Here is a 22,006-nt window from a genome sequence, read left to right as displayed (position 1 = left end):
TTTTGTAATGTCTATGTCTTATTTGGGTATCAGGATAATGCTGGCCTCCTAGAATCGCTTGTGAAGTTCTTCCTTTACCCTCTGTTTTCTGGAAGAATCTGTGTAGAACTGTTATTATTTCGTTTACATTTACCTTAATTTTTACCACTTCTGGAGCTCTGCATTTCTTCATGTAAATCCAATTTCCATCTGGTATTATATTACGTCTGCCTTAAAGAACCTCCCTCACCATTTCTTGTAGTGTAAGTCTAGTACAGTGAATTCTTTCGATTTGTTTGTCTAAAAACAAAATAGATTTTTGCCTCCATCCTTGAAAGATATTTTCACTGGGTACAGATTTCTTGTTGACCTTTTTTGCTGTTGTTGTTGCTTTTGCTTGCAGTACTTTTAATACACATTCCACTGCTCCCTGGGCCTGCGTATTTTCCGACCATAAGGCTGCTTAATTCTCACATTTGTTCCTCTATATTTAACGTTTCTTTTGTCACTGGCTGTTCCCAGGCTGTCTCTTACTTTTCATTTTCAGCAGTTTGATCACAATGTGCCTAGGAGGATGGTGTGTGTGTGTGTATTTACCTTGCTTGGGGTCCTCTGAGCTTCTTGGGTCTTTGGCTTGTTGTCATTGATTGATCTCAAAAAAGTCTTGGCCATTATTTCTTCAAATAGTTCTTCTCTCTTCTCTCATTCTGAGACTTTGGTTGCACGTGTATTATACCACTTTATACTGTCTCAAAGCCACTGAATGCTCTCTTGTATTTTTTCATTCTTTTTTATCTTTGTGTTTCAGTTTAGATAACTTCTACCTTCAAGTTCACTGATTCTTTCCCCAGTTGGCCCTGTTGGAGAAACGCTTCATCTCTGATATCAACCTTTTTTAATTTCTAGGATTTTCATTTGATTCTTTTATAGTGCCCAACCCGCTGCTGAAATTCCCTGTATGTCCTTGCATGTCACTGTGAGGAAGTGGGCAGTGCTGTGTCCCCTGTTCCCCAGCAGCAATCATCACCATACCTGCATCACCAGAGGAGGTCCTCTCCAGTCTCCTACCCCGGCCAAGGCAAGCAGGCCTGGGGAAAAGAGCTCACAAGTGAGTGCAAAGTTCCCTTGTGTCTGCAGCTCTGAGTTATTCCAAACTGACATGCGAGCCCACAGATCAATCATTAAAAACTTGTCAAAATTTTAGCTGATTTTTTCTAACAATTCTTTGGGGTGGCCACATCTTCCTCTTACACTCCTGTCGAAAGTCAGTGTCTCTGTGTCCCATCTTTCCTCAGAGAGCTCTTCTGAATACAGTTCACTTGATTGCTTTGTTACCACTTCTGACGGGCTCAAGAAAAGTTATGATGATGTGAATTTTGTGAACATGCCATTGTTGTTAGAATGGGAGTGATGTTTTCTTGCACACATCTATATCCTAAGTAGAAGTGGAACTGATTGTTTTGCTTCTGAGCCTTGAATATTCCTTACTCTCTTATAAGCTTAACCATACATTTAAAAGAATGCTTGTTGTACTTTATCTAGAGCTTCTAGATGTTCTGATTTGGGAACATATTCTAGGCTATCTGCTTCACCACACTGCCAAAAGGCTAGTTAATCCATACAGTTTTAAATCAAACATTTCAGACCTTTATTACACTGGAGTAGGTGAATATCTTCTTTGTTTTAGAGTCTTGCAAGGATTGTAAATTAAAATATCCATAAATTATCCTTTGTATCATCCAAATGCCTAAAGGCAGAAACAATATTCAAGTATTTCGGTGATAACGGTGGTCCCGTTATCACAGAAATAAAAGATTTTCTGATTAAGAAATTCAGAAGTTCCAGCTCATTTTTATCTTAGGCAGGATAAAAATAACAAATGATTGAATGACTAAGAAGCACATGTGAGAACACTGGTCTCCACTAGAATTTAGCTTACTGAAAGGGAATATTTTTACATCTATTAAGAATATTAGCTTATGTAACTTTTTATAATCACCCAGAAAAAACTATATTTGGAGCCAGTGTTTCCACTGAATTTACTACTATTGTCTAATAATTAATGATGTTACTCTATTTTGTCCTTAAACACAAATGGATATACATAAAAAGATATAACACAGACATTATTTTCAAAATGCATGGTGATCAATGTATTTTTATTTTTGAGCTGTAAACCATAGAAGAAAGAGTCACTTTATACCACCTGCCCATGCTCTCTAATTCCTTTGGTTAATACTACTTTTTTTCTTAGTGAACTGGAAGAATAAGTTACAGAATTTTATGCTTCCTATCCCGCAAAAACTCCTCAAAAGGTCAATTCTGACCCTGATGATTTTTCTCCGTCAATCTGACATTATAGGAATAACTTCACTTTCTTCTTCACCTTACTTCACATCAGAGTGTCCTTCAATGCTAAGCCTGTCAGTAGAGTCCTACTCTACTGCGGGCCCTTTATGACCTGTAGGGAGTATGGAACATCATGTTCTGGAACATCATGTTCTGCTTATTATGTATAACTGTGTTGCCTTTACAAAATCCTTGTGCTTTTTTCAGAACTTAACTTTTAACTTATCTCAGAAAACATCACCTAGAGTGAGGAAGACAGGTACTTTTATTTTTGAACTGCAAACCAAAGGAAAAAGCAATTTGCATCATCTGTTTGTGCTCTTTAATTCTTTTAGTTAAGACTATTTCTTTTTTTCTTGGTGCACTGTAAGAATACATTATATAACTGTATGCTTCAACAAAATATCATAGTCAAAACACTGAATTTTTTCAGCCTAGATTTTCTCAACTGTCAAATGAGAATAAATACATGGTGTGGAGTTGTTATAAGAGGTTTAAAAGGATGTGTCTAAAGCACTGAGCCCAGGGCCTGGCCCACAAGAAGGGTTCCTCACATTATTATTATTGGTTATTCACATATCTGTGCCACTTGAAATAGACCTTAAAAAGTAAGTAAAGCTTTTAGTAACAAATATATTTATTTACATAGTAAAGGCTATCTATAAAAATTTTTAAATAAACTTTTAAATATCTACCTCTATTCAGTAGATATAAAATGCTCAAATAATCACATTGGGAAAAACTTATAATAAAAGTAGAACTAATGAATCTTTTCAGAATCAAAAGATTCGTAGACCACATCTACTGATCTCAAATGATTAAGTTTCATATTGATGAATTATGTCTCTTTTATCCTTTCCCTATTATATATCTTTCTCCCACTCCTCCCCCAAAAACGGTCTCTCTAGAAATGTAAGTCAGCATTATATCACTCCACTGATATCCTGTTTTTACTTCTCATCCAAAAATGCCATTAGTGGATCAAGTGTCACTGGTCTTTCAGGTAGACACTTACTGTCTCAGAATATCAAGCTCAATCAATGCTCATTTTAAAATTATTTTTGAGTGCCTATTTTTGCCAAGCACTGTTCTAGATTCTGGGGATACAGTGATAAATCAGACTGACAAGACTTCTGCCCTTATGAAAGAAAGAGAAAAGAAGGGTAGGTGATGAGGTCAGAAAGCTAGTCAGGGTCATTTTAGGGCATGGTAAGGAGTTTTACTCTATCTGAAATGGGAAGTTACTTGTATTACTTTCCTGTGGTTGGTATAATAAATTAGCACAAACTGAGTGGCTTAGAACAACAGAAATGTATTCTCTCACAGTTCTGGAGGCCATTAGTCCTAAGTCAGTATCACTCAGCCAAAATCAAAGTGTTGGCAAGGACACACTCCCTCCAGAGGCACTAGGCAGAATCAGTTACTTGCCTCTTCCAGCTTCTGGTATTTGCTGGCATTCCTTGGCTGGTGGCCTCATCACGGCAATCTCTGCCTCTGTCTTCACACTGCCTTCCCCTCCATGTCTGGGTCAAATCTCCCTAGGCTTTCCTCTTATAGGGTTACTGTCTGATGGCATTTCGGGCCCACCCAGATAATCCAGGATAATCTCCCTGACTCAAGATCCTTAACCACATCTACAAAACCTCTTTTTCTAAATAAGGTAACATTTACAGGTTCCAGGGATTAGGACCTGATATCTTTGGGAGGCCACTGTTCCGCCTACCACACCACTTTAGTAGTTTTCATTCAAGAAGAAAAGATATGACTGATCTCTCTGAAAATCTTTAAGAGATCTCACTGAAGAAAATAATTAACTATGTGAGATGATGGAGGTATAAATTAATTTGATTGGGGTAAGCATTTCACGATGTATACATATATTAAATCATCACACTGTACACTTTAAATATATACAATTTTATTCATCAACGTAATGTGTAAATTGATTCTAAATAAATAAATAAATGAACGATCTCTCTGGCTGAATGGGCTCCAGGGAGCAAAGGGGAAGCAACGGGTCCAGTAAGGAGGCCTCTTGCAATAACCACAAGAGAGATGACTCAGGCTGAGGAGCTAAAATTATATATTACATATTTGTTGCAGTCACGATGAGCTAATGAAGAGGTTGTATAGCAGTTAAGAGAGAGGACCCAGGAGTCAGACTCCCTATTCAAACCTAATTATACCGCTTGCTAGCACCGTGACTTTGGGCAAGTTACTTACCTAAGTTGCTTCTTCCTCAATCAAGTGAACCTTACAGAACTGCCACGAGCATTCAAAGAGATAAAAATGTGTAAAATGTTTGACAGAGTACAGTGCCTGACACATCGTAAGACCTCAATAAATGACCTACAGTTATTTTTATCTCTTCCTGACGTTGCACATTTTTTAAGACAATTTTACACCTTATTTTGGTTCCCAAAATAAGTGAAAAAACAATAACAGGGTTCAATAACTCAACAGGCAGAGACTTTTTTTTTGCACTTCATTTATAAAGGAATCACTGATATTACATGGTTAATTATATCATTACTATTTTACATTTTATAAAGGACCACAGTATTTTAGAAATTTATCCCGACAAAACAAATTCTTTCATTTCTAGACAACCAGAAGTTCAAGTCAAATCTAACATCCAATATTAATTCAACTTAATATATTGTGGAAAGAATTCAAACTTAATCAATAAAGACCACAGAAAAAACCTGTTTTCTTTTTCAAAAGATACCCTAGGATTAAATCATATAAAATAGATATAACTACTACAGTTGTTCCTTGAACAATGCAGTTTAGGGGCATCAACCCTCCACGCAGTGGGAAATCCACATATAACTTTACAGTTGGCCCTCCCTCCGTATCCCAGGTTCCGTAACCACAGATTTAACCAACTTCTGATCATGTAGTACAATGGTACATATGTATTGAAAAAGTCCAAGCACAGATGGGCCCAAGCAGTTCAAACCCATGCTGTTCAAGGGTCAACTGTATATTCAGAAGTGTCTCGTATCTAGAATTAGATAGAGAATTTAAATTGGAGGTCAAAATATTTCCTTTATGGATTCTTATTTAAATTAACCTTGAGATGAGTGATCTAACTGCGCTATCCTTCATCATCCACTTTGGATATAACTTAGAAAGGAAACTGAAGAAATACTGTGGGTTAGCTCAGTTCTAATCCTGCTTCTCTTTCTGCCACTTTATTTTTAACCTTAAATTCCTTCATCTCTAAAACAGTGAAAATAGCAACCTATTTTTTAAACCATTTTTCAGTTAATTCATTATTGCAAAGATAAAATGCAAATGAAAAAACAAAAACAAAAACAATCAAAAACATTTTGTTGGGCGAATTTTTATAATACATAAGCCCAGAAATATCTCCACCACTTTATCTGATGTTCTTTAAGGTAAAGAGAAGGTACAGCAGGAGTTCTAAAAGCGGCTTATACTACTGTTATAAATGTGAAAAGAATCTGGGCAATGATTAACTTCTTACATAAAATAATTATTATTCATGTCTTTAAATTCTCTAAAAATAAATCATTCACTGAAGGTTAGCACTGGAGCGTATTCAAACTATTTTTCCCCGTCGATTTAATAAATTATCAACCAAGACACTTAAAACCAGCAGAACCATACGGAAGCTCAAGCCAGAAATAATCTGGAAGTCATCCCTCGCTTTCCACATCTGATCCATTATGTAGTTCATTCTCTCCCAATAAATGCATCTTGGATGTATCCACCATGCTATTGTCCTAATTAGCCGCCCTCGTGCTGCAGCTTCCCAACTCCTGCTCCAATCCACCCTCCACACAATTAGCAAATGATCATTGTAGCATGTCCGTGGGATAAGTCACCGCCCTGCTTAAAATCTTCAGTGGCTCTCCACTGTCCTAGGAAAGAGCAACACTTGCATATGCTCCGTCACTGTCCTCTCTTCGATTCACAACCCACCCCCACCCACTGGACTCCAACCACGCTTACCTCTCGCAGTTCCACCAAACTCTTCCTGCTCTCTCTGCCTGGACCACTCATTCCTGACTACTCAAATGGCTGTTTCCTCCTATCCCTTCAGTTTTCAGTTCCTCAAAGATGTGTGTGTCCTTGTCCTTGACCTCCCAAAGCATAGTCAGTATCCTCCCACTCTCCCAACTCCCCCAATGGCCCCCTCACTTGATCCTGTTCTTTACACTCACTCACTTGTTTAATGTCTGTTTGCCCCTCTGGAAACGTCCTTGGGGGTGAGTTCTCTGCTTTGTTCACCTCTGTTTTCTCAGTGCTTAGAACAGTGCCTGGCACACGGGAGGTACTCAGTAAATTTTTATGAATGAATGAATGAGAAGGCCGTTATTACTAAATGCTCATTTTGAGACACAAGACTGCTTTTTTTATAAAATTAGCTAAGAAATTATGGCCATGGCAAGAGCGAATAAAGTGGCTATGTGCAATTTTTGTCATACTTTTATCAGTTGGAAGTAACCACTCACAGAAGCAAGGCAGAATTAAAGAAGGTGCTGTGAGTACCAACAGGTCTTAACAGTATCTGAATACTATGATTTTAAATTATTTGCTCATAGGTTTTAGAATTTGATGTGGGGTTGCTTAAATGTTTAGCTGCCTACATTTTATATTAAACCCTCTATAAAAGTCATTATTATTGCCCCCATAAAGAAGTCTTTCCCATTTGCTTAATTCTTCAGCATTTTTACATAAATCAGAATCACACAATTAAATACTCTCCTATGCTTGTTCTTTAATTGTTTTCCATAGTCTTTATGTCTTCCTGACATAGAATCTAATCTGGGGCTGTTTTCTACCTTTTTTAGTACAGAGCAAAATAAATGAGAGTCCTACATAAATGGCTGCTACTAAGATTTTCTTAGTATATATTCATTAGTATACATTTTCTTTACATCCCTTATTTCAGTTAATCTTCTGTATTATGAATTAAACTTAATAACTTTAAAAGCTTAATAAAATCTTACCCTCTCTAACTCAGTTATATAGTTTCTGCAGAGACATTTGATTCTTTGTATAAATATGCTCTATATGTGAGTATATGATATTCTTTATACATTCCCATGAAATCAAGATTTCTCAGGAGTTATTATTTAGTTAACTTTATTGTGAACTCATTAGCAAAGGATTTTTTTCAAAATAATTTAGAGACCACCTAAAGCTCACTACTGTCTATCCTTCATCTTTTACTCTTGCTTTATGAAACTTTTAACTTGCAGTATGCAGCCTGTGGTCTGGATTTAGCCTGCTCAACACAGAGTGTACACCGTGCTCAGTATTTTTAGCTTTAAATTTAATTTGCTTATGTACAATAACTCCTTAGTTAAGAGGACCTAACCACCTGTTCCCTTCTACTACTGTTTAACTGGTACTCCCAGGTGACATGCTAACAAGCTTAGGTCAGTTAATATCACTTCAGTCGAAGGTGAAATTAAACCTAGACTGTGTAGACTTAATTCCATTGAAATTATGGAATGATTTGGGACAAACAGACATGAAAAAGCTTCATTGACTTTTGAATCACACGTGATACTAAAATAAACATCTTCTCAATTCACCACTGTAATCAGTAAAAAAAAAAAAAAAAAAAAAATCCATATCGCCTGCATAGAAATGTGGACGTCTTATAAAAATAACGTGGTATATCCCTGATCTACATCACTGGAAACGTGCCATATATGCCTAAAAATAAAACCCAAAGACACACTAATAATTACAGTATTTTAAACACATATAAATTAATTAAAAAATTATAAAACAGTTAAACCAAACAGAAAGCCAAAGCAAAGTCTACAAAACTCACTATTAGCAAACAGAATCCCTGTTAGTAAGGTAACCTCCCTGACCCCAATAGTATTGTAAGCTCCCTGAAGACACAAAGACATCATCTGTTCTGTTCATTCAAGTTCTAATAAAGAACAGCACTTTGCATATGGTACAAATAAATAATAAATAGCATGTATTAAATATTTAATATTATATATTAATAATGAATAAATATTAAATAGAGAAAAGAAAGTTCTGGTAGATCAAATATTTTGTTTATGGCAGGAAAACTAATTCTGAAGGAATTTAGGAAGCAATTAAATATAAAACTAAAACTGCAATGGCCACAATTCAATCTTTAGCAGGCACCACGGTGATTATTAGGACCATCAGTTAAACTATATTATAAATGTTCTAGAAATACTATTAATATATATTTAAGTCAACAGAATACCAAATAAGATAGCTATGATTTTATAAGACTAAGATTTTTTTTTGAGCTACTGAAAACATTATAATGTCTCTACTGAGAAAATGATTAACGAAATCTTTACAGTTCAAGATCGAGATCTCTCCATTTCCATCAGCTAATTTCCTTAAATATTTTCAACATAATTCAAAATTATTATAATTATTTATCATAATACTTCCTCCACTCAAGGATTAGGTACAAAAGATCAGCCATCAAAAGCTCTGAAAATTTCTCCTGACAATGACAACGTACTACTGGGAAAAAATGGTGAATTCAGATCTTATTTCACAGCAACTTACTCTGACTTTTGGCAAGATTCTCCGAAGTGTCTCAGCAGGGTTCTGTCGCATCAGAAATGGAAGATTCGCAATCACGCTTGTTCCTTGGATATCTTGACCAGCACTTACAAAGAAAACACAAATTTAAAATTTGTAACTATAAATTTGTAATTATAATTTACATTATAAAAAGCAGGGATTAACTTGAAAACAACTGCTTTTTAATAATGAACACTCAGACTTCTGACAGTTTTAAACTTTAAACACATCATCTAGATATACAAATAAAGCCAGAACTGAAATTTCTGGCTTTAAGTCAATCTTATAACAAATGCATGAAGATATTAATTATGCTTATGCTAAAACAAGATTCTCTATCTACACACACATCTTGCTGAAGTCTAAAACTTTTGAGACCATTATTAGTTACTTTAAAATTCTACCTTATTTTTTCCTGTGACCTGCCAGTTTGCTATACTTTAGAAAAATATAAATGATATATTTCATTATGGTAAAATATTAATAATCAAAACAACAGCAGGGACAGCAACAAAATCAACTACAGCAGAATCATACAACTTTCTTCTAGGACAATGAAACTACCTATTACACTAGATTGAGTCGCCAGAAACGTAACGATATATTCTATATTCTTAAAAGTCAGTAGGGTATATTTATATGGCACCTTTTTGACAGAACATTCATTAGGTCACTAAGGTTTTACCAAAGTAACCTGTGATACTCTAGTGGCCTAAATACCTCAGAAAAAGTGTTCCGATTCTTCCAAAACACCACTTCCATGCAAAAAAATTATTTGTTTTTAAAACATAAGCTAACCAACATAAGTTGTGCAAGTACTTGAAATATATATATATATATATATATATGTGTTTTATATATATATATATATATATATATATATATATATATATATATATATATATATATATAAAAGATGCTAGTAAATGTGGCACCACCTCAGAGGGAAATTCCACCTATCCTTAACCAATTTAAATGTTAATTACTGATGCTGTAATATTTATTTATCTTAACTAAAATTATTTTTACTTAACTCTTCAAATGGAATTATTTGTTATATGTATATAAGACCTTAACGTGGTTTTTTAAAGAATTTTTAAAGTATTATATTTATTTGCTTCAGGGTTTTATAAGTTCTGTTAATAGGCAGCATATTCTGATTAAATGAAGCTGCCCTGCTGTGAAAAAAGGCTTTTTCCCTGCTGCAGTATGGTAGGCTGTGAAATACAGGTCAGCACAATCATTCCACTATTCTCATCACTCTCTAAGTGAATACTTTAAAAGACAAAATCAAGAAGGAAAAGAGAAGGGTGGGAAACAGGAGACTCATGCCAAGGTGAGGAGAAGATCAAAGCAGGGAAATTAAACCTGCATATAAGATACTGCTTGTAGTGGATTGAACGGTGGCCCCCCCAAAAAGTATGGCTGCACCCTAACCCTGGAAACTGTGAATGTTATCTTAATTTGAAAAAGGATCTCAAAGAGAAATGTAAATCAAAACTAGAATGAGGTATCACCTCACACTGTTAGAATGGACATCATCAGAAAATCTACAAACAGTAAATGCTGGAGAGGGTGTGGAGAAAAGGGGACCCTCTTATACTGTTGGTGGGAATGTAAATTGATACTGGGCATATACACAGAGAAAACCACAATTCAAAAAGACACATGCACCCCAATGTTCGCTGCAGCACTATTTACAATAGTCAGGTCATGGAAGCAACCTAAATGTCCATCAACAGACAAATGGATAAAGAAGATGTGGTACATATATACAATGGAATACTACTCAGCCATAAAAAGGAATGAAATTGAGTCATTTGTAGGGACGTGGATGGATCTAGAGACTGTCATACAGAGTGAAAGAAGTCAGAAAGAGAAAAACAAATATCATACATTAACGCATATATGTGGAACCTAGAAAAATGGTACAGATGAACCAGCTTGCAAGGCAGAAATAGAGACACAGATGCAGAGAACAAACGTATGGACACCAAGGGGGAAAGCGGCAGGGGGTGGGGTGGTGGTGTGATGAATTGGGAGATTGGGATTGACATGTGTACACTAATATGTATAAAATGGATGACTAATAAGAACCTGCTGTATAAAAAAATAATAAAGTTTTTTAAAAAAAGGATCTTGAGACAATGAGATCATCATGGATTATCCCAGTAGGCTATAAACCCGATAACAAGTGTCCTCAAAAGAGACATTCGGGGGAAAAGACAGAACAGGAGGCAATTTGACCACAAAGCAGAGACTGGAGGGATGCTGCCACAGCCAGAGAATGCTGACAACCACCAGAAGCTGAAAGAGACAAACAGATTCTCCCCTAGATCCCTGCTGACACCTTGATTTCGACTCAATTGATACTGATTTCAGACTTTTGACTTCCAGAACTGTGACAGAATACATTTCTGTTGTTTTAAGCCATCCAGTTTGTGGTAATTTACTGCAGCACCACAGGAAACAAATACACTACTAAAGAACTAAAAGAGAAGAGAAATATCTGAAAAAGTAATGTTTCATATGACAATGCCTGGCCCAAAGTAGAGGTTTAGTAAATGCCTCTTAGAAGGAGAAGGATGGATGGATAGCTCACTGCATGAACTGATGTCAGGAATATTTCATATGAATTCAGTGAATTTCATTCACTGAATTTTTTATTCACTAACTTTGCAATTAGTTAAAAAATATGATCACTAATACCTCATAGATATGAAGACAAAATATTTCATGGAAAAAAAAGAAGCAGAAAACAAAAAATTAAATGGCAGATTTAAGACCCTAAATATCAATAGTTACATTAAAGTTAAAAATCTAACTACGTCAATTAAAAGACAGGGACTGGCAGAGTGGATTGAAGAATATTGCTCAACTGAATGCAGCCATAAGAAACTAATTTCAAATACAGCAGTATCAGTAGCTTGAAAGTAAAGGACAGAAAATGATATATCACAGAAATACAAATCAAAAGAAAGCAGCTGTGACCATATTAATGTCAGATAAAGTGGACCTCATTGTAAAGAAAATCACCAGAGACAGACAAGGACATTATATAATGATAAAAGAGGAAGTCCACCGAGAAGACATAGCAATTCTAAATGTGTATACACCAAATACAACTGCAAAAAACAAAAACAAAAAAAACCTGACAGCACTAAAAGGAGAAGTTGTCTAGACAAATACACAGGTAGGTGGAGACTTCCACACCCCTCTCTCAACAACAGATGGAACTAGACAGAAAATCAAGGATAGAGAACTCAACAACACCATCAACTAACAATATCTAATTAACATTTATAGAATACTCGATCCAACAACAGTAGAATACACATTCTTCTCAAGTTCCCAAAGAATATATACCATGAAAAACCACATCCTGGGCCATAAAAAAGTCCTCAACAAATCATACAAAGAGTTTTCTCTGACCACAGTGGAATCAAACTAGCAATCAATAATAAAAAGATAACAGAAAGCTCTCCAAATTCTTGGAAATGAAATAACATACTTCTACATAATAAATGGGTCAAAGAGGAAAATTTTTTTAAATACACTGAATTGAGTGAAAATGAAACACAAAATTATAAAACTTTCTGGAACACAGCTGAAGCACTGCAGAGAGAGAAATTTATAACAATAAATGCATACATTTATGAAAGGAAAGAGGAAAAAATCTCAAATCATTAATTTAACTTTCCACCTCAGGAGCTAGAAGAAAAAATTAGTCACAATGCAAGCAGAGGAAGGAGATAATAAAGAGCAGAAATTAATGAAATAAAAACAGAAAACAATAGAAAAAATAAATGAAACAAACACCTGGTTCTTTTAAAGGATCGATAAAATTGACTAACTTTTAGCAAGACTGACAAAGTGAAAATGAGAGAAGACACAAATTACCAATATCAGGATTGAAACAGGAGATATCACTATAGCCCCTGCAGACATCAAAAGGATAATAAGAGAATGCTGTGAATAATTCTACACACATAAAATTGAAAACATAGACAAAATGGACCAATTCCTCAAAAAACACAAACTGCCACAACTCACCCACTACAAAATATATCATTTGAATAATCCTACAATTATTAAGGAAATTGAATTCATATTTTAAAACTCCTGACAAAAATCTCAAGGCCCAGATAGTTTCACTGAAGAATTCTACCAAACATTTAACAAAGAGTTAACACCATACTACACAATCTCTTCCAGAAAACAGAAGAGAACACTTCCTAAATCACTTATGAAGCTATTATTACACTGATAACAAAACCTGGAAAGATTGTAAAAGATATATATATATGTACATAGTAAAAATATATATATATATATACACATATATGCACGCACATATACGCGTGTATATGTGTGTATATACACACACAACACACACAACACACACACACACACACACACACACACACACACACACACACACCAATATCCCTCATGAATATATATGCAAAAATTCTTAACAGGGATTCCCCTGGCAGTCCAGTGGTTAGAACTTCACGCTTCCACTGCAGGGGGCACAGGTTCAATTCACAGTCAGGGAACTAAGATCCCACAAGCCATATGGCCAAAAATAAATAAATAAATGTTCAATATCAAGAAAAAAAAAACCCAATCAAAAAATGGGCAGAAGACCTAAATAGACATTTCTCCAGAGAAGATATACAGATTGCAAACAAACATATGAAAGAATGCTCAACATCACTAATCATTAGAGAAATGCAAATCAAAACCACAATGAGGTAGCACCTCACACCAGTTAGAATGGCCGTCATCAAAAAATCTACAAACGATAAATGCTGGAGAGGGTGGGGAGAAAAGGGAACCCTCTTGCACTGTTAGTGGGAATGTAAATTGATACAGCCACTATGGAGAACAGTATGGAGGTTGCTTAAAAAACTAAAAACAGAACTACCATACGACCCAGCAATTCCACTACTGGGCATATGGCCCTGAGAAAACCATAATTCAAAAAGAGTCATGTACCACGATGTTCACTGCAGCTCTATTTACAATAGCCAGGACATGGAAGCAACCTAAGTGTCCATCAACAGATGAACAGATAAAGAAGATGTGGCACATATATACAATGGAATATTACTCAGCCATAAAAAGAAATGAAATTGAGTTATTTGTACTGAGGTGGATGGACATAGAGTCTGTCATATAGAGTGAAGTAAGTCAGAAAGAGAAAGACAAATACCATATGCTAACACATATATATGGAATCTAAAGAAAAAAATGGTTATGAAGAACCTAGGGGCAGGACAGGAATAAAAACGCAGATGTGGAGAATGGACTTGAGGACACGGGGAGGGGGAAGGGTAAGCTGAGACAAAGTGAGAGGGTGGCATGGACTTATATACACTACCAAATGTAAAATAGCTAGTGGGAAGCAGCCACATAGCACAGGGAGATCAGCTTGGTGCTTTGTGACCACCTAGAGGGGTGGGATAGGGAGGGTGGGAGGGAGATGCAACAGGGAGGAGTATGGGGATATACGTATATGTATAGCTGATTCCCTTTGTTATACAGCAGAAACTAACACACCATTGTAAAGCAATTATACTCCAATAAAGATGTTAAAAAAAAAAAAATGGGCAGAAGACCTAAACAGACATTTCTCTAAAGAAGACGTACAGATGGCCAAGAGGAACATGAAAAGATGCTTAACATCACTAATTATTAGACAAATGCAAATCAAAACTACACTGAGGTATCACCTCACACTGGTTAGAAACAGGCATCATCAGAAAATCTACAAACAACAAATGCTGGAGAGGGTGTGGAGAAAAGGGAACCCTCTTGCACTGTTGGTGGGAACGTAAATTGATACAGCCACTATGGAGAACAGTATGGAGGTTCCTCAAAAAACTAAAAATCGAATTACCATATGACCCAGCAATCCCACTACTGGGCATATACCCAGAGAGAACCATAATTCAAAAAGACACATGCGCTCCAATGTTCACTGCAGCACTATTTATAATAGCAGGTCATGGAAGCAACCTAAATGTCCATCAACAGAAAAATGGATAAAGAAGATGTGGTACATATATACAATGGAATATTACTCAGCCATAAGAAGGAATGAAATTTGGTCCTTTGTAGAGACTTGGATGGATCTAGACTGTCACACAGAGTGAAGTAAGTCAGAAAGAGAAAAACAAATATCGTATATTAACGCATATATGTGGAATCTAGAAAAATGGTGCAGATGAATCGGTTTGCAAGGCAGAAACAGACACAGATGTAGAGAACAAACGTATGGACACCAAGGGCAGAAGCGGGGGGGATGAATTGGGAGATGGGATTGACATGTATACACTAATATGTATAAAATAAATAACTAATGAGAACCTGCTGTATAGCCCAGGGAACTCCACTTCACTGTACAGTAGAAACACAATATTGTAAAACAACTATACCCCAATAAAAAATTAATTAATTAATTTTTAAAAAAAGAACTGTTTTCGCAGTCTCTCCATGTATAGAGGATGGAAGCCCGGCTGTGTGCGGCAAGGAGCGGCCCAGGGAGGCTTCAAAAAGAAATCCTTAACAGAATATTAGCAAATAAAATATAGTAATATGTTAAAGGAAGAATTATACACCATGATCAAATGAGATTTACTCCAGGGATGCAAGGCTAGTTCAATACTCAAAATCAGTGTAATCCATCATATTACCAGGTTAAAGAAGAAAAATATCACATGATCATATCAATGCAGAAAAACATTTGACAAAATTCAACACGTGAACACTGAAATTACAAAATACAATATCATTTACAATCACTCAAAAACCGAAATACTAACAAAATTACAGGACTCATATGCTGAAAACACAATGTTAATGAAAGAAATCAAAGGAGATATAATTAATTAGAAAAACCTACTATGCTCATAGATTGGGAAATTCAGCATAATAAAGATGTCAATTCTCCCAAATTGGTGTACAGGTTTAACACAATTCCTATCAAAATCCCAACAAGATTTCTGGGAGGTAGACAATATTTTTCTAAAATTTATATGGAAAAGCAACAAAACTAGAATAGGTGAAACAATTTTTAAAAAGAAGAATAAAGTGGGAAGAATTTATCTACTCAAATTTAAAACTTATTATATAGCTACATTAACCAAGACTGCATGGTACTGGCAGAGAGATAGACACATAAATCTATGGAACAGAAGAGAGAACCCAGAAATAGACCTCCACAAATATGTACACTCCACAAGTATGCACAGCTGATTTTTGACAGACGTTCAAAAGCAATTCAGTGGAGCAAAGACAGCCTTTTCAGCAAGTGGTGCTAGAGCAACAGGACACCCATAGGCAAAAAAAAACCTCCAAAAAAACCCACCAAAACCAAAAACCCTTGACCTAATTCGCACATTAACTCAAAATGATTCTATAAAATGTAAAACTATAAAATATTTTAAAAACATAGGAGAAAATCTTCTAAATCTAGGGTTAGGCAAAGAGTTCTTAAACTTGACACCAAAAGCAGGATCAATAAAAGGAAAAACTGATAAATTGGACTTCATCAAAATTTAAAACTTTTGCACTGTGAAAGACTTTGTTAAGAGGATGAAAAGACAAGCAAGCCATAAAGGAGGAGAAATATTTGCAAACTACATGTCTAACAAAGGTGTAGTATCTAGAATATAAAAAAAACTCTCAAACTCAACTGTAAAAAAGCACACAATCCAATTAGAAAATGGGCAAAAGGAATGAAGAGACTTTTTATTGACTGTAAATAAGCACATGAAAAAGATGTTTAACATTGTTAACTATAAGGTAAGTGTAAAGTCAAACCACAGTGAAATATCACTATACACTTATCAGGATAAAAAATGAAACAAAAAATAATTCCACCACCAAATGCAAAGAAACTAAATCACTCATTCATCGATGGTGGAAATGCAAACTGGTACAGCCACTCTAGAAAAATGTTGGCAATTTCTTAGAAAACTAAACATGCAACCAGCAATTGTACTCTTGGGCATTTATCCCAAAGAAATGAAAACTTACTTTCACACAAAAACCTGTGGATGAATGTTTAGAGCAGCTTGATTTGAACCAAAAAATGTAAACAATCTATAAGTCCTTAAATGGGTGAATGGTTAAACAAACTAGTCCATACATACCACAGAATGCTACCCAGCAATAAAAAGGAACAAAATTTTGACAGATGCAGCAACCTGATGAATCTCTAGAGAATTATGCTGAGTGAAACATTAGCCAACCCCAAAAGGTTACATACTGTATGATTCCATTTATATAACATTCTTGAAATGACAAAATTACACAAATGGAAAACAGATTAAGTGATTTCCAGAGGATGGGTGTGGGGCAGGAGGGAAAAAGACATGACTACTTAAGTTTAACATGAGGGATCCTGGGGTGATGGAAAGCCTGCCTATCTTGATTGTATCAATGTCCATATTCTGGTTGTGTATCATACTATAGTTTTTTAAATGTTACTATAAGGGTGTTGGGCTGCACCCCACAGGCCCACAAGCCTTGTAGTTGCCCAGCCTCAAGACAGAAGAAAGAGCCCAGAGACAGCGACAGAGACATCAATGATTTACTGGATAAGGGATCTTACACATCCGAAACAAACGGTCATGGAGCAACACCCCACCACATACAGCAGATGGCAGGCAGGGCATGGCAGCAATCTTCGCTACTCCGGGGAGAAGGAGGGTACCAGTTACAGGGGAAATTGATGTCAGGTTGGCTCATCAGTTACCAGGGAAACCAGCAGCTGGGGCAAGTCCCTCACAGCCCCTCAGGTTAACTACCATCACGAGGGCAGATGTTTCCCTTTATTAACACTAGGGGGTGGAGCCATTCTGGCTTAAGGATTAGAACAATCACAGCTGGGGCAGGGGGAAGCAGGGTCATGTGAGTAGGGTGTAGGTGATGCAGGGACTGGTTGGGCGGGGGATGTACAAAGAGCAAGAGAACAGCCATGTGGCCTGGCCTGACCATACAAGGGGGAAACTGGATAAAGGGTACATGGCTATCTCTGTATTCTTTCTTACAACTGTCTATGAATCTATAATTATCTCCAAATAAAAAGTTAATTTTTTAAAGATCAATGTGACAAAATTTTTTAAAAACACATATGAACATATCAACAGATGCAGAAATCTGACAAATCCAACACTCATTCATGATTTAAAACTATCAACAAACTAGAAATAGAGGGGAACTTCTTCAACCAGATAAAGGGCATCTATGAAAAATGTACAGCTAACATCATACTTAAACGTGAAAGAGTGAATGCTTTCTCCCTAATCACGAGCAAGGCAAGAATGTTCACCATTAGTACTTCTACTCAACATTGGGTTAAAAAGTCTGAGCCAGTTAATAGGCAATAAAAAGAAAGAAAAGGCTTACAGATTGGAAAGGAATACGTTAAACTGTAATGTACAAAATAGCTAGTAGAACTGATAAGTCAGTGAGGCAGGATACAAGGACAATATATAAGTCAATTGTATTTCTATATACTAGAAAAAAAATCATAAATAGTGATTTAAAAAGCAATCTAGTTTAGATTAACATAAGATTATGAAATACATTTGGAAAATTTGGTAAAAGATGTGCAAGATCTGTAGACCAAAAACTACAAAACACATTGAGAAAAATAAAAAAGACCTAAATATACGGAGAGAGATTTAGCACTCAAGGATGAAAGACTCAACACTGTAAAGAACACTGTACTCCCAAACTGAAGTACAGACTCAACATGATCCCAATTTAAATCCCAATAGGCTTTTTGTAGAAATGAACGAGTTTACTCTAAAATTTGTATGGAAATGCAAAGGAACTAGAAAAGCAGAAACAAATTTGAAAAACGATGAAGTTGCAGGGCTAATACAACCTGATTTCAAGACTTATTATAGAGTTACAATAAACCAGATAGCGTGGCAGTGGCACAAGACAGACATATAGATCAATGGAAAAGGACGGAGAGAGTAGGGAGTGCAGAAACAGACCCAAACATAAATGGGCAATTGATTTTTGACAAAGGTGACAAGACAATTCAATGAAGAAATGATCATCTTTTCAACAAATGGTCCTGGAACAAATGGAAAGCCATATGCAAAACACAATGAATCTCTCCCCAACCTGAACCAATAGACAAAAATTAACTCAAAATGAATCACGGGCCTGAATGTAAGAGCCAACACTATAAAACTTCTAGAGGAAAACTTAGCAGAAATTCTTAGTGGCCTTGGGTTTGACAAATATTTCTTAAATAGGACACAAAAGACATAAATTCTAACCAAAAAAAGTCAAAAATGAATTTAATCAAAATTAAAAACATTTGTTTTTCAAAGGCACTGTTACAGAAACAAAAAGGCAAGCCATACCCAAGACATATATCCAACAAACAATCTGCATCTAGAATACATAAAGAACTCAAACTAAATAATAATAAGAACATCCAGTATAAAATGGACAAAAGATTTCAAAACTTCATCAAAGAAAAATAGACAAATGGCAAATAAACATATGGAAAAGATGCTCAACAAAATTCATCATTAGGTAAATTCAAATTTTAATGACAATCAGATACCACTACACATCCATTAGAATGATTAAAATTTATAAAGATTGAACACACCAAATGTAGGCAAGGATGAGGCACTCTCACACACCACTGGTGGAAATGTAAAATGGTACAACCACTTGGGGAAAGTTTGACAATTTCTTTTTTTTTTTTTTGCGGTACGCGGGCCTCTCACTGTTGTGGCCTCTCCCGTTGCGGAGCACAGGCTCCGGACGCGCAGGCTCAGCGGCCACGGCTCACGGGCCTAGCCGCTCCGCGGCATGTGGGATCTGCCCAAACCGGGGCACGAACCCACGTCCCCTGCATCAGCAGGCGGACTCTCAACCACTGACAATTTCTTAAAAGGTACACATACAACTACCAAAGAACCCGGACATTCCACTCACAGATATTTACCCAAGAGAAATGAAAGAATATGTCCATAGAAACACCTCAACACGATATTCATCATAGCTTTGTTTGTAATAGACAAAAATTGGAAATGTCCCAAATGTTCACTAACAGGTGGACAGATAACCAAACTGTGATATAGTATACAGTGGAATATAGTGCTAGTAGTATACAGTGGGATACTACTAGCAGTAAAAAGGAATGAACTACTGATATGCATGAAAACATGGGTGAATTTCAAAATAATTATTTTGAAACTTTTTTCAAAAAAAAATTTTTTTTTTTCAAAAAAAATCTTTTATTGAAATAATAAAAGAAGCCATACTAGGGCTTCCCTGGTGGTGCAGTGGTTGGCAGTCCTCCTGCCGATGCAGGGGATGCGGGTTCATGCCCCGGTCTGGGAAGATCCCACATGCCACGGAGCGGCTGGGCCCATGAGCCATGGCCGCTGGGCCTGCGCGTGTGGAGCCTATGCTCCGCAACGGGAGAGGCCACGACAGGGGGAGGCCTGCACACCGCAAAAAAAAAAAAAAAAAAAAAAAAAAAAGAAGCCATACTAAAAAGAATATATACTACTGTGTGATTCCACTTATATAAGAATAGATACATGTATATGTATAACTGAATCGTTTTGCTGTACACCTGAAACTAACACAACATTGTTAATCAACCATGCTCCAATATAAAATAATTTTTTTTAATAACATAAAATTATAAAGAATGCAGACTAAGCTATAGCGAGAGAAAGCAGATCAGTTGTTGCCTAAGACTGGGCGGGGGGAGGAAACTGGGATTATAAGAGAGCATGAGAAAACTTTTAGGGGTAATGAATATGTTTATTATCTTGATCATGATGAGGGTCTCAATAGCATATACATGTTTCAGAACTCATCAGATGGTGCATTTTAAATATATGTGCAGTTCATTCTACATCAATAATACTTCAATAAATCTGTGCAAAATAAAGTATATAAATACAAAAGGAAAGACTGGTAGAAGGGCATCTAGGAATATAGCAGCAGTAAAGACATAGTTTTTGAAAATTCCTGAATTCCCCATAAAAACAGACAGATCAACTAGGAGAGTAAAATTTAAAAACTACATGTGACATCGCCAAAATAAGTGGTAAGATTTCCAACACAAACCCAAAATACACACACATATGGGAAGCAGCTAAAACTGCGAATGATTTTGTATACTCCTAATGAGTTCAGTGAATCCACAGTAATATCTGAAAGGACTGAAGCAGTCTAATCCCCATGAACTCTCAAAAAATCCAGAACAAAGGTCCACGTTGAAGAAAAGTTCTAGGAAACAGAATCTGAACTGAACAGCACAGAAACAACAGACCACAAAGGAAAGAGAAGGTCCAAAGTACTTTAGAGAAACAGAGCCAAGAAACTTCGGACAGTAAGGCATCCTATTTTGAACAGTACAAAAAAAAGCGGGGCGGGGGGAGGGACTCTATTGGAATTAGAAAAGCTATCCTGAACCACACCTCCTTATAAGGGTTATGAAATGAATTTCACATAAATACGAGACATATACAAGGACCATGACCAAATTCCATACAGTTATTTTTTTAAAAAAAGAGAATAAGGACTGAACTAATATTCTTAAAGACAACGAAAGACAGGCAAGCCCACAAAACAGCTAATTATACTATTTTCCCAAAAGCAAAGGAAAAAAATTAAGAAAATGTATAAGACATAGGAAAAAACCACATGAATCATAATTATGAAAGCTCAGAAATAAGGTGATAAAACTCAGGAAAGAATTGAAAGAAAATATCTTGAAAAAGACTGAACTATAAAGAACACAAGGGTGAGTAAATAAAATAGATAATGCCTTAAGAAAAATAAAAGGTGCAGAGAATAAAAATTTTAAATTAAACAAGATTAAAAAGATTTGAGAGAAAGTGATATATAGGACAGGCAAAGAAAATCCAACATACTTTTAATAGGAGTCGCTAAAGAAGCAACCAAAGCAAGGGAACCATCCCAAAAAATTTACTTGAAATGAAAACAGATTCAAAAGGGCACACTGTGTACCTGAGAAAATCGATCCAGTATAACCAATACTGAAATATATTAAAGGGCTTTAAAAAAATCCTTTGGGCAT

At 35.9% G+C, this 22,006-nt stretch overlaps 1 protein-coding gene across 1 annotated transcript in view; it reads right to left on the bottom strand.

The window, feature by feature from the left end:
* PPP4R4 (protein phosphatase 4 regulatory subunit 4) overlaps positions 1-22,006 on the bottom strand; it is a 122,552-nt gene that overhangs the window by 71,159 nt on the left and 29,387 nt on the right. Inside the window, exon 3 of the mRNA XM_007447313.1 lies at positions 8,881-8,983. Coding sequence (XP_007447375.1) covers positions 8,881-8,983 — 103 coding nt within the window. The remainder of the gene's footprint in view (positions 1-8,880; positions 8,984-22,006) is intronic.

Source organism: Lipotes vexillifer, unplaced genomic scaffold (assembly GCF_000442215.2).
Source record: "Lipotes vexillifer unplaced genomic scaffold, Lipotes_vexillifer_v1.1 scaffold1017, whole genome shotgun sequence".
Taxonomy (NCBI): Eukaryota; Metazoa; Chordata; class Mammalia; order Artiodactyla; family Lipotidae; genus Lipotes; species Lipotes vexillifer.
Note: the sequence above shows the minus strand (reverse complement) of the source record. Positions and strands in the feature narration are given on the sequence as shown.